The 13,302-nt window shown below is 43.2% G+C and overlaps 1 protein-coding gene across 2 annotated transcripts in view; it reads left to right on the forward strand.

Moving 5' to 3' along the window:
- Positions 1-410: 410 nt before the first annotated feature.
- Positions 411-13,302, forward strand: part of Rsu1 (Ras suppressor protein 1) — a 182,682-nt gene continuing 169,790 nt past the window's right edge. The window contains exons 1-2 of one of the 2 annotated variants that reach the window (XM_047520762.1): positions 411-574; positions 802-918. In XM_047520762.1, the coding sequence (XP_047376718.1) occupies positions 810-918 (109 nt within the window). In that variant the 5' untranslated portion in view covers positions 411-574; positions 802-809. The remainder of the gene's footprint in view (positions 575-801; positions 919-13,302) is intronic. The other variant, XM_047520763.1, reaches the window with a different exon arrangement.

Genomic DNA, 13,302 nt, shown 5'->3' on the forward strand with positions numbered 1-13,302 from the left:
ATGCTTCCGCGAAGACCTCTATTGCGGAGAAGGGAGTCGGGACCGCTCCAGGTGGAGCTGCAATTAGAGAGGCAGGACACCGATTTTGAAATAGTCCAGAGTCACGGTCAGAAACTTTCTCCCTCCACCACTGTGCCTGGGACTTCCCCACTTCCGCCCACAGTACTCCTCCCTTCCACCAACCAACCGAGCATGCGCCATACCAGTGCGCATGCGTCCACTCGGATCCAATCGGAATTTCAAACCTGGGAGGCAAGGGCTAACCTCGGTGTGGGGAGGAGTCGCCGAGCAGAATAACAAATGTGATTGGTCGGCCTCGGGGCCCACATTCCTTTATGGGCGGGGCCTCGCCCTGGAGCCACGTCTAGTAAACTGTTCGCCTAATTTGGGAAGTGCGCGGCGCGGGAGGGGCGTGGAGCTGAAAGAGGCCCCTTGCGCGCCTGCGCTGAGCGCCGGGACAGGGCGTGTTCCTTGTTCGGGTGCCGGTTTTGCACTGATCGGGAGTGCATCTCTTGCCACCCGAGCGCGTCCTACGGACGTTTCGCGTCCACTCTGTTAGGTGCTGCCCTCCGCGGTGAGTGTGTGTGTGGCACTGCACCTGGGTTTGCTTCCCTGCGTGGCCAGAATGGTGCTGAACCCTTCCCAGTCCCCTGCCCCGCCCTGTCCCATCCTCCTCCCCGCACCCGGACCTCTGATGCCCACTCTCCAGCCCAGGCCAAACTGGAGAGGGGAAGCTGCAGGTGTCTTTCCTTCCACCTCCTTGCCTTTCTACCATCGTCCACGTGGTTTGTTTTCGTTCAGTGCAGAACATGTCCAAGTCTCTGAAAAAGTTGGTGGAGGAGAGCCGGGAGAAGAACCAGCCGGAAGTGGACATGAGTGACCGGGGCATCTCTAACATGCTGGATATCAACGGCTTGTGTAAGTTCTTGGGCAGGCCCTTCCCCTGGATGAGTTGGAAGGGGTTCTAAGTTTGTCAGGTAACTGCTGGTCCTGGCAGGAGAAATTGTAAAGGTTTAGATCCCGCCCTCTGTGAACATCACTTGTCCAAGGGAGCTTCACTCAGAAAGTTTGCAATCAGAATTTTTTCTGTTCCAACTAGGAAACGAACCTGAGAATCCAGGATTAGAATCACATAAGACAGGTTCTACAGTGTCTCATCAGCGTCTGTGCGAATTTATGGTATTTGGGTGGGTTTACCACACAGTTTATGTAACAGCCACCTGAGTTTTCACATTGGAAATCATTTTAAAATCACTCTTCCATTCTCCTAATATAGTCTTCATAATGAACAAATGGCACACATAAGTTATATGATTAATAAGAATTCTTGTGCCTGAAATATATATGTATTTTTGAAGTACTTCATCCATTTTTTATTTTATTTTTTTAGTTATACCTGAAAGTAGAATGTATTTTGACATATTATGCATACATGGAGTTTAAGTTTCCATTCTTGTGGTTGTACATGATGTGAAGTTACACTGGTCGTGTATTAATATATGAACATAGTGTGTGGAGTATTTTAAACATTTTTTGACTTATTACCTATTTCTGGGTCTTTATTCTCCTAATTTGGTTCATGCTTTTTTAATTCCCCATTTGCTGTAGTGTTCTCCTAACTTACCATCTTGTCTTTGGTTTCAGTGCCCACTTTAATCACTGTATTGCTTTCGTTTTCCTTAAAATCAGGAATTGCAAACCCAAATGCCTTCCCGTGAGGGGGTGTCCTGAACTCCATAATACGTATCCATCTGAATGGGGCAGCTGATGTACCTGCTTCTCAGATCCAAATGGTTGTCGCTGTGTGAAGATGTTAGTTCAGTGTTGCCAGATTTTTTTCTTTTAAGAAGACAAGAACTCAATTTTTTAATATGAAATCTCTTAATTTTTAAATATTAGTAACTAGATGAAATATTTGAATAAGACTTTATAAGTGAAAGAAAACACTTCTTCAGGCTGAAGGTAACTAGAGTTTGGCCCTTCTCCTTTGAATACTACTGGTTCTCCATTACTGATAATAAGGCTCCAAGTTCCTTGGTGTGATATACAAGGCTTTTCTGAATTGGACCACAGCCTTATCTCTTCCATGCATCTGGCATGTCAACCAGTCTAAAATGAGCTCACTGCTTTTCCTGAACCAGAGTACAACCCACCAGGTCTTTGTTCCTGTGACTGTTTTCCCTCCTGCACACTCTTCCTCACCTGAAATCCTTTTAGTTACCTTTCAAGAGTCAGTTCAGCTATAGCCTATGCAAAGCCTTCTCTGTCCATCAAGTTCATCTCATCACTATGTCCTCTGTGAATTTGGACATGCCTTGCTTCATGACTCTTATTACATGGGATTATAATTTCTTTTCTTTTTTTAAACTCTGGAAGTCTTTCTTCCCCACTGGGATACTGGGAGGACTAAAGGTGTGCAAAGTTCTTGTTTGTGTTCTTTATACTAATGCCTGGAACATAGTAGGTGCTCGAATATGCTTGATAAGTGAAGGAAAAAATGATGGATTAGACCAGTGAATTTATGAGACCCATTCCAGGATTTTATAAGAAACAAAAGGAGGCTATACCTAGGAGACCCTAAAAGATGTTGGATAATTTGCTAGGCATGGAGAAAGTAGAGTCAGGTTTACTGTGAATCCATGGTTTATGCCTAAGATGCAGATTAGGGTTGATACTATTGATACGTCTTGGCAAAAGGAAAGGGGGTGGAACGTGGATGACTTGTGTTTGGTGACTGTTATGAAAATACCTGTCACTGAATTTGATTTTGCCTAGTTAGCATCCCAGCCTTCTTGCCATGTGTTGGTTTTTTGCAATAGGGATGGACTTACGGTGTCAGCTGCAGAGCAGGTGTCTCTGCTATTGAATTGGCAGCTGAGGATCTGGATATGCCCCATGCTGCCCTTGCCCCGCTCTGCTATGGTGGTGATCATTATTGGGGGCATTGTTGCTACAAAGAAAGAAGAGGGTGAGTGGAAAGCAAGTGGCCCAGCACAGCTATATCCTGGCCCCCAGCTTTCTGCCCTGTGGTGCCCCTTTTTCTCATGAGGTTGAATAGAGAGTTTGCTTTCAGCAGAGCAGCTTTGTGCTCCCCAGCTTTTGAAGAGGAGACTTCATGTAATACTTACAAGTGGGGAGCGAGGCTGAGCTATTTCAGTTCACTCCATTATCTCTTTGAAGCTTTGGCTTTTATTCAGAAGAAAAGATAGACACTTGCTTCCTGAAAAAAATGTTTCCGGTATAACACTGGGTGGTGAAAAACAAGATGGTTCTTCAACTTTCCCTGTGAAGTAGCTCAGGAGCACTGGCACTTCCTGGGAACTTGTGTAGGAGTGAATTTGGAGATCCCACCACCTCCTCTGGTTTCTGTAGTATTGGCTCAAGGAAGTGGCTGCATGCTGTTAACTCCCTGACTTTAGACTCCTCAGATCCTGGAGAGTTCCAGAATGCTCTCCAGAAGCCCATTCCTTCTGCGACTCATTTATCAGCCATGCACACAATACTTAGTATGTACCTACTGTGTCAGTCAGCTTTGTGTAGCTGTGACCAAAAGAACAATTTGGAGAAAGGAAAGTTTATTTGCCTCATGGTTCCAGAAATTTAGTCCATGGGTGGCCCTGGGCTCAAGGTGAAGCAGCACAATATGGCAGAAGGACATGGCAAAGGGGTGCTGCTCCCTCCATGGCAGCCAGGAAGCAGAGAAAGGGACAAGGGGCTGCAAGGAAGATGCATCCTTTCAGGTCACACCCACTTCCTCCAGCCATGCCCCAGTTGCTTACTGTTGTCGCCAGTCAGTGCATGCAGTCTAGGATGGACTGATAGGCTCTCACAGTCCAGTCATTTCACATCTGGATATTCTTGCATTAACAAGATCTTTTGGAGAACACCTCATATCCAAACTGTAACATTTGCATTAAAATATTCAACATGGTTGAAGTGTAATGTAAGAATCTCCATTTTCCTTTATTTGCACAACTTTAACAGCAACTGTAAAGTTTTATATATTAGTATCCAGATTAAACACAGGGAACAATTAACTTGGATGTAAGATAATGCTTATTTCTTGCATCTTAAGCATTTCTTTCCTTGCCTTTACTTTGTTTAATTTCTCAAAAGATAAGCAGAAATTTGTTTTGAAGATAAGAATGAAGGTTTTGTATTTCTTTGAAGCATATTAAATGCCTGACTTTCTCCTTTTGAGAGTTGAGTCTTATAAATACAGTACTGTACCTACTCTCAGACAGATGTTTTGAGGAGTTTAAGTACCGAAAGTTTTTTGATGGAAACAGCTTTGGCTGGAGACAGGCATCAGACAGTTCTACTGTTTTCTGCCTTCCCAGCCTGATTCTAGGGATGCTCAGGTCCTACCCTGAGAGATGCATAGGAATGAAGTCTTGGGGTTGGGTAGACTGGGTTCAAATTCTGCATCTTCTATTGTGTAACCTTAGAAAAGCTACTCAGTCCTTTTGAGCCTCAAGTTCCCCATTGGCAGGTGGGTATGTATGTAGTCACTTTATAGGACTGATTTAGTGTTAAATGCGATAATGTACATTAAATGTTACCTGTTAATAAGAATATCCACAGAGACTATAAACCCCACATATTAGCAGGCCCAGCATAGTCAATAGCCTGAACCAGGAATTAAACTTGGCTAATTAGACTGGGTAAAGAATTGTGTCATATGTTGGTGTTTTTGATGTTGCTTATTAGAACATAGATTGTTGGGCACTTTTGCTTGGATTCTCATTGATTTAGATAGCTTTTTAAAAAAATAATTTTTCCTAATTCTATTTTTCTATTATTTTTTTTTCTATATACACACATTGTTCTTAAACCACTATGTCTTATGGTCCTGTATATAGGATGCTTATGAAAACAAATTGAGCAATTTGCTTTTATAAGCAAAATTTATAGGTGTCCTCTATAAATTTCTTGGTGGGCGGTGGGCGGGGAGTACCAGGGATTGAACTCAGGGACTCTTGACCCTTGAGCTACATCCCCAACCCTATTTTGTATTTTATTTAGAGACAGGTTCTCACTGAGTTGCTTAGCACCTTGCTTTTGCTGAGGCTGGTTTTGAACTTGAGATCCTCCTGCCTCAGCCTCCAAGCCACTGGGGTTACAGGAGTGTGCCACTGTACCCAGCCAGTAAATTTGATAGGTTTTATAGGTGTCCCATATATAGGACAGTGAGTCATAACGGGTTAAAGTTTCTAAGCATAGTGCTGTCTATTTTGTTCTTTTTATTAAAAAGATTTCACTGGTAACCCCTTTCACCTAGCTGATAAGTTGCTTAAAGGCTTCTGTAATCAGCTTCCATAGAGTTCTTTTATTTAAATATTTTGTGGCTTTTTAATATCTTCAGGGTTATTGACCTCTGAGTGGTCAGGCTTTTATCAGTTTCTCTTTTTTTTTAGGTTAGATTAAACTATTTTTCAGGTAAATCTTCGTTTTTCATGAGAGTTCATTTTATTATTTTGTTTCATGACTTACATTTATGATACATAGGTACTTTTTATTTTAACTATGACAAAAAGGAGTTTTATATGTACATTATAATTTTATAAAACATGTACATTATAATTTTATAAAACATGTACATTATAATTTTATAAAAACATGAGCAAAGAACTAGAATTGTTATGCTTTTTTCTACATTACAGACTTCATTTTTGTATGTTCTATTTCTAATTCAAATTAAATCTGCAACACGAATTTACATACACAAGTGTATATATTTAATAATTAGGCAGACTCATACAATGAGATGAAGTTTAAATTCTGACTATGGAATTGAATAGTTGTATGAATTTAACAAGTTACTTAAACACTCTAAAAACCTCAATTTCCTACTCTATAAAGTGCTAATAGTCCTTCCTCAGATTCTTATGAGGATTACCAGTTCCTAGCACTTAGTAGTCTGTATAGGTTTGTTTATTTATCTATGTTACTATTACTTAACAGAATCTCTATAACATAAATGATATATGCACATACATGTATATAATTTTTCACTTTGCTCTTCAGAGTCTGTTTGGTTCACTTTAGGGACAAAATAAAATCAGAAAGCAGAATAGAGAATGCTGGGAATGTGTTTTCCATTTTTATGTAGAATAGTCCAGAAGGCACTAAAAGGAAGTGAGAGAAGAGGCAGATGGGTCTTTGGTACAAGAAAATTCCTTTTCAGGTAAAGCTTGCAAAAGAAAAATAACCTGCAACTGAGGGAGCCGTCTTTCCAAAGAACCATACAAAATAATTGACAGATGTGATCAGGAGTGACCTGCAGGTGCTGTTGCAAAAGCCCTATCAACCTGGCAGTGACCTGTGATGTTAGGAGGACCTGTTGTCAGTGTAGACTTTCCTTGGCAAGGGAAAGATGAAGAGCTGGGAAGAGCATGTGATTTTAGCTATAATCTTTTTAAAAATCGCTTATTTCCCTTTGTAGGTCGTATATGTATGCCAGCCTTCATTTTGACGCATACTGTACCTGGACGCCCTTTTCCCTTTTCTCACTTCTGCTGACCTCCTTACCCCTTGTCAATCAATGCTTGTTGAAATAATAAATAACTTATCTATCCACGTGATTCCATTCTGTGTCACCTCCTCTGGGAAGCTCTCCCAGTAATCTAAAGTTAACTCAAACAACCTGACTTGTTTTTCTCTCTCTTTTATGAATTGGTTAATTTTTTTGGTACCAGGAATTGAACCCAGGGGCACTTGACCACTGAGTCACATCCCCAGCCCTTTTCTAGTTGTCAATGAACCTTTTCTTTTATTTATGTATTTTTATGGACTGCTGAGAACATGCTAGTGCCTCACACATTGCTAGGCAAGCACTCTTCCACCGAGCCACAACCCCAGCCCTTCCTAACCCATCATTATTATTATTATTATTATTATTATTATTTTGAGACAGAATCTCACTAAGCTGCTTAGGGCCTCGCTAAGTTGCTGAGGCTGACTTTGAGCTTGGGATCCCTCCTGCCTTAGCCTCCTGGGCTGCTGGGATTGGAAGCATGTGCCACCACACCCAGCATAAGTGTCTCACGTATCTGCTATACCTGGCATGGTGCTTGGCAAATTTTTTAAAGGAAGAATGTTATTGCTTTGGGTTAGGAGATTTAGGTCAACTATTTAAAAAAGCATTGCATGGGAGAAGGTCATAAACCCTGTCCCCTCTGTTTAGGTTTTTTCTTCTGAACTTTCCAGAGGAAAACTAGTTTGTAACTATCAAGAACATGATAGAACTGTCAAATCTGTTAAACATTTTTGATTTTAGTACAGGATAAAAACTTACAGTGTTTCATTGAGATGGGAAATAAAGACCAAGAAAAATTGTGCAACTTAACTAATAATTACATTTTCTGTATTTCAGTCATTTGGTATGTTGGCTCCAGCCAGCATGGTTTTGTAGGCAGTTCTTTTTTATGTTTCTAGCTGTGTGACCTTGGGCAAGTCACCTAACCTCTCCATGCCTCCGATATTTTATCTATAAAATGAGAGTAAAGAGTACCTGCCTCATTATTGAGTGGGTACTCCATAATAAGAATACCTACTTTAAAGTGCCTGGTAGACCATCTGATATGTATTTATTAGTCCTAATATTTGCTATCATTATTTTAAAACTGTTTTATCTGTGATTGTGTAAAAAAAAAAGATATAAAACAATTTCTCTTTATTTCTTGGAAATCTTGGTGATGGATGGTCTTTGCCTACTTGTCTCACTGTCTCAACCCCAGAGCACCTACTGCCTCATTCATCATCTAAGTCACACTCCCTGGAAGTTGGATGTCTGTGCCAGGGTGCCAGAGCAGGAGGAACAGTGTGGCCTTACACTGGCGGGTTCAGAGCCCTGGACAGTGCAGGAAAGGGTGGAGGGTCAGCCAGCATTTCACAGGATTCAAGTTTTGATGTGTTGCAACTTAAGCTCTGTTGGGAATGATGGACATGCATTAAATGATTAGCATTTTTTTTAGACCATTAATTAAAACACCATATGTCACGTAATGGAGACTTACTGAATGTATTTTCTTTTCCTGATGGGCACATTTAAGCCGAGTCCCTCTGGGCATTTTCTCTATATTGAATCTTAAATTTTTCAATAATAAGAAAGCTGTGTTTATTGGATAATAAAAGCAGCGAGATTTTCATCTTTAAGAGCCATCACACCTACTGCTATGCCACTGTACCCAGCTCTTCATTGTAAGAATCAGTGCTGAATTTGGTGTGGATAGTAATTGAAAGTTATACCCTCTCTCCTCTTTTCATAAATTTACATGGACCTGGTTGGAAGAAAGTCAGAAGATATCAAGATCCACTGTTACAAAGCAAATGCTAGAGATGAGTTCATGTCTTCTAAAGACCCCTAATATCTTTGACTAGCAAATTTACACAGGTTAGTTTATTTTATATTTTTCAAAGCAGAAGTAAAGTTGTGACTGAGGGAAAGTTCTTGTAGTTCTAGTGTCTGACCAGCAGGGGTCAGTGTTGATTCTCTGCGTTTAGGTGGCAGGTTCCTGAGACCAATTGCACCATCCTGTCTACCAGGGTGGCTGCCCCCTCTGCAGTTGCTTCCTGCTTCACTCATCCGCCTCTTTCTTCAGTACAAAGGTAGAATCTTAAGGTACATCGTCCATGCACCTCACAGGGAGAGAAACCTCACCTGCGTTATGATCAGTCTGGTCTAGAGCATCTTTACTGTTGGCATGTTTCACAGCTGCCTGGCACAGGGCTCTGAGTAGAGAGCTGCAGATCAGCCAGTCTTTTCCAAAGGAAAGAGATGGCAGACTAGGTGCAGTAGCACATGCCTATAATCCCAGTGGCCCAGGAGGCTGAGGCAGGAGGCCTCAAGTTTGAGGCAAGTTTGAGGCCAACCTCAGCAACTTAGTGAGGCTCTGCCTCAAAAGTAAAACTAAAAAGGGCTGGGGATGTGCTCAGTGATTAAGTGCCCTGGGTTCAATCCCTGGTATTAAAAAAAAAAAAAGGTGGAATTGAACTTATTTATAATGTCCCCCTTGGGACAGATTACCTCAGTGCATAATGCTTAATCATGTAAAACAGTATTTTGGTTTTGAAGTGTTTGTTAGGTTTAAAGTGTTTGCATATCCAGAAAAAAAAAAAAGATGGTACAACATTTCCTACTTCATTAAGTCCCCAGGGCTACCATAACTAACAGGTGGCATAAACAACTCGTTTATCTTCTCACTGGCTGTCCAAGAAGGTGCCAGCAGGGAGATACCTCTCCCTGGCTTGGTGGGTGGTGGGCTTCTGCCTTCTTCCTCACGTGTTCTTTCCTCTGGGTAGGTGTGTCTCTGGTGTCCATGGTGTCTCTGTGTGTCCAGCTCCCTCTTCTCACAGGGTGACAGTATGGATTAAGGTGCACCCCAAGGGCTTCCTTTAACCTCATCAACTCTTCAGAGGCTCTATCTGCAGATGCAGTTGTAGACTGAGGTACTGGGGTTAGGGCTTCAACATAGGAATTTGGGGGGACACAGTTCAGCTCATACATCTGCATTAGAGGCACCCACTGATACATCCCAAGGGCCCACCATAAGTGCTTTTCACATCATCCCTCACCCTTGGTCTTGCATGTGCTAGGTGAGCACTTTCCCCCTGGGGCTCTACCTCCAGCCTGTATATCACTTTTTAAATCTTTTTCCCTTTTTGCCTTATTTTGAAATATTGGTCACAGTTTCGGTATGTTTTCAGGGCATAGTTTTTGATAATGGTCTTTCGTTATCAATAAGGGTGTTATTCTGCACCTTATTTTCTTAGGTAATAAATTCATGGAATGGGCTTTTGATATTGCTATGTTGCTTTATGATGAAATTAGTCTTTCTAAACTTTCAGAAGGAGTCTTGGTTCTGCATATCCTTTCTCATTTCGAAGAACTCTGTCCTCCGTGGTTTTCATGTAGTTTTGGTACCAGAGATTGAACCTAGGGCACTTAATCACTGAACCACATCCCCGGCCCTTTTTAGGCAGGGCTTCCATAAGTTACTAAAGTTGGCCTCACACTTGGAGTCCTCCTGCCTCAGCCTCCTGGGTCACTGGGGGTGGGGGTCTTGCTAAGTTGGTTAGGGCCTCGCTTAGTTGTTGAAGCTGGCTTTGAACTTGCAGTCCTCCTGCCTCTGCCTCCTGGGTCAGTGGGGCTGGGGGTCTTGCTAAGTTGGTTAGGGCCTCGCTTAGTTGTTGAGGCTGGCTTTGAACTTGCAGTCCTCCTGCCTCTGCCTCCTGGGTCAGTGGGGCTGGGGGTCTTGCTAAGTTGGTTAGGGCCTCGCTTAGTTGTTGAGGCTGGCTTTGAACTTGCAGTCCTCCTGCCTCTGCCTCCTGGGTCAGTGGGGCTGGGGGTCTTGCTAAGTTGGTTAGGGCCTCGCTTAGTTGTTGAGGCTGGCTTTGAACTTGCAGTCCTCCTGCCTCTGCCTCCTGGGTCAGTGGGGCTGGGGGTCTTGCTAAGTTGGTTAGGGCCTCGCTTAGTTGTTGAGGCTGGCTTTGAACTTGCAGTCCTCCTGCCTCTGCCTCCTGGGTCAGTGGGGCTGGGAGTCTTGCTAAGTTGGTTAGGGTCTCACTTAGTTGTTGAGCCTGGCTTTGAACTTGCAGTCCTCCTGCCTCTGCCTCCTGGGTCAGTGGGGCTGGGGGTCTTGCTAAGTTGGTTAGGGTCTCGCTTAGTTGTTGAGGCTGGCTTTGAACTTGCAGTCTTCCTGCCTCTGCCTCCTGAGTGACTGGGGTTATAGGGGAGCGGCTGGGGTTATAGGTGTGTGCCACTACATCTGGCAGTTTTCACATAGTTTTGAAAACTGTAGAGCTGGCTTTCAGATTACCTGCTTCAGTCCTTCTCCCCACCTTCATGGACCTTCTTTGTTGTTGGATTCTATTATTTCTGTCTTGCTCAGTTTGGATTCTAGGCCTTGTCCTGGGAGGGAGCCATCAGTGATCAGCTTCCAGGTCGCAGGGGTTAGACTTTGACGCCAGTCCCCTGATCCGGAGTGAACAAGCCCTTGCTAATGCCAGCTGCTCTTCTCAAGTCAGTCTTCTAGTGACTCTGGCTCTTTTGAGGTTCTCTGTTCTCAGGACTGTTGGATACCCCTCTGTTTACTCTTTTCACCATGGATGCTGATATCATGTCAGTCTTGAAGCTGTTGGTGTTTTGTTCTCACCTGCTTATATTTGAAGTTTGTGGGGATGCTTTATCCCTTAGTTTTGAGGAACCTTGAAGTTTTGATTGCTCTCCAGTGTCCATTTCTCTGTGGGGATTCAAGATTCTCAGATGTCACTTCATGCTGCTGCCAGCTTTCCAGAATGCCCCTTGTTTTTAATCTAGCAGATAAAGGAGTTGGTCATGAGGTTCTTCCTGCTGCAGGCACCTGTGTCTTCTGACCTGAGTTCCCTCAAAGCCCACCTCCTGTTCTGCAGCACAGATGTGATCATTGTGAGTTTTCTGAGGATTTCACTGTTAATAGTGAAATGGAGATGATGCAAAGGACTAAGCTGCACACTCAAGAGACCCACAGAAAGGGGACTTGAATAAAAATAGGATTTTCCTCTCACATCAGACGCCAAGGTCGGTGTCCCAGGTCAGTGAACATTGTTGCCCCTTGTGGCATTTGGGGACCTGACTGCTTTCCATGCTTTTCTTTGTGCCAAGGGGGATATTGTCCTCTTCTGCTTGCTCAGAGCTGGGCACGCAGCACTTGGTCTTTGTAAAATGACTGGAGAGTAGAGTGTCTCAGTTTGGAGGTGGTCCAGGTCACCTGCTGCAGGTTCTCCTGCTAAGACCCCACCGTGCAGGTACCTGTTTATGTTCTGTACCAATCCTGCAGTCGCTGTTTCTCTAGTTATTTTGATGGTCTGAAGTTTATAGTCTGGAAGGTTCCTCAAAAAGGGACAAGAGAATAATATCCCCAGAGTTCTTGCATGTTGACAGTAGGTAGAATTTGTGCCCTTTTCACTTGAAAGTCAGTTTTACTGGATATGAAGCTCACAGTTTCTCTCCTGGAGTATTGTAGATATATTATTTTGTTTTCTTATGGCCAAAGATATTGCTGTCCAAAAGTCTAATGATAATCCAATTTTACTATGTTAACTGCTGCTCTTTTTCATAGGTGCTGAGATTTTATAAAGTGTTAAGTCCAGTCGTATTAGTTTCCCATGACTGCTGTGACAAACTACTGCAAACTTAGTGACTTAAGGCATCAGAAATTTATTCTTTCACTGTTCTGGAGGCCAGAATTTTTAAATTAAGGTGCCAGCAAGACCACACTCCCTGCTGAAGCCCTCAGGGAAAGTTGATCCTCACCTATGAAGGGGAACCTGAGCAGAGTCCTCTGCACTGGGAAGCCACACACCCTGCTAAACTTTTCTGCCAGACAAGAAAAGGAAAACTGGTTTGGGTGGGCATGGGAAGTGTTCATTTCTCTCACTCCTTTCCCTGCGTGCCCACCTTTTTGACTTGAAGTCTTGGGATCTGTAACAAAGCAGAGACTCATATTGTCCTAGTCATTCTTACTGGTTTCTTCAGATCCATCCAGGAAGATCTATGGAGAGTAGCAGTTCAGAACTTGGGCTTTGGAGTCCTGGCTTGTATTAATTATCCCAGCTTTGCTGTTTGTTCATGTGTCCTTAGATCGATGACTTAGCATCTTTGTGGTTCAGTTTTCCTCCTTGGTGAAATGGGGAAAATGTGGTTCTCCTTAAATAAAGGTTATGTGTATGAAGTTTCTGGTGCAGGCTAGGTAGTGAAAAAATGATCATAATGATCCATAATTAGGAAGTTTTATGTTTGTTAGGCTGATACTAGTCTGTTTTGCAGGTCTCATGATGGGGGCTCTGATGGGGCAGGAGATTTGGGGGTGAAGAGTCAAACATGCCTGTGGGGTGAGGATCTGATGAGGGTTTATGGACGGCGTGAGCAGCATGTTTGTTTGCTGGGTCAGTATGTGCTGAGGGCAGATGGGGCGAACTGTTGCAGGCTTGTGGGAAAAGACCAGTGCAGAAGAGATCTGAGGAGGCCTTGTAAGACTCTGGGTATGGTTGAGCATGAGTGTTAATCCAAGTACTAGTTACAGGATTGGAGAAGGCAGCTGTTGGAGGACAAGATTAGGGATGATGTGGCAAGGAAAGCAAAAAGCCAAGGTTAGAAACAGTGGATGAGCTGCTCACAAGACCCAGTTGCATCTGGTTACTGCTGAGACCAGGTGGTAATGGTGGTTGTGGTCCTCAAATATGTAGTGACTGTGGAAGGACCTACAGCTCTCCGACTCTGAGAACCATGTGGCTCTTGGGCAGGCAGCAGGTATGAGGTTG

The sequence above is a fragment of the Sciurus carolinensis genome, chromosome 12 (genome assembly GCF_902686445.1).
Source record: "Sciurus carolinensis chromosome 12, mSciCar1.2, whole genome shotgun sequence".
Lineage (NCBI taxonomy): Eukaryota > Metazoa > Chordata > Mammalia > Rodentia > Sciuridae > Sciurus > Sciurus carolinensis.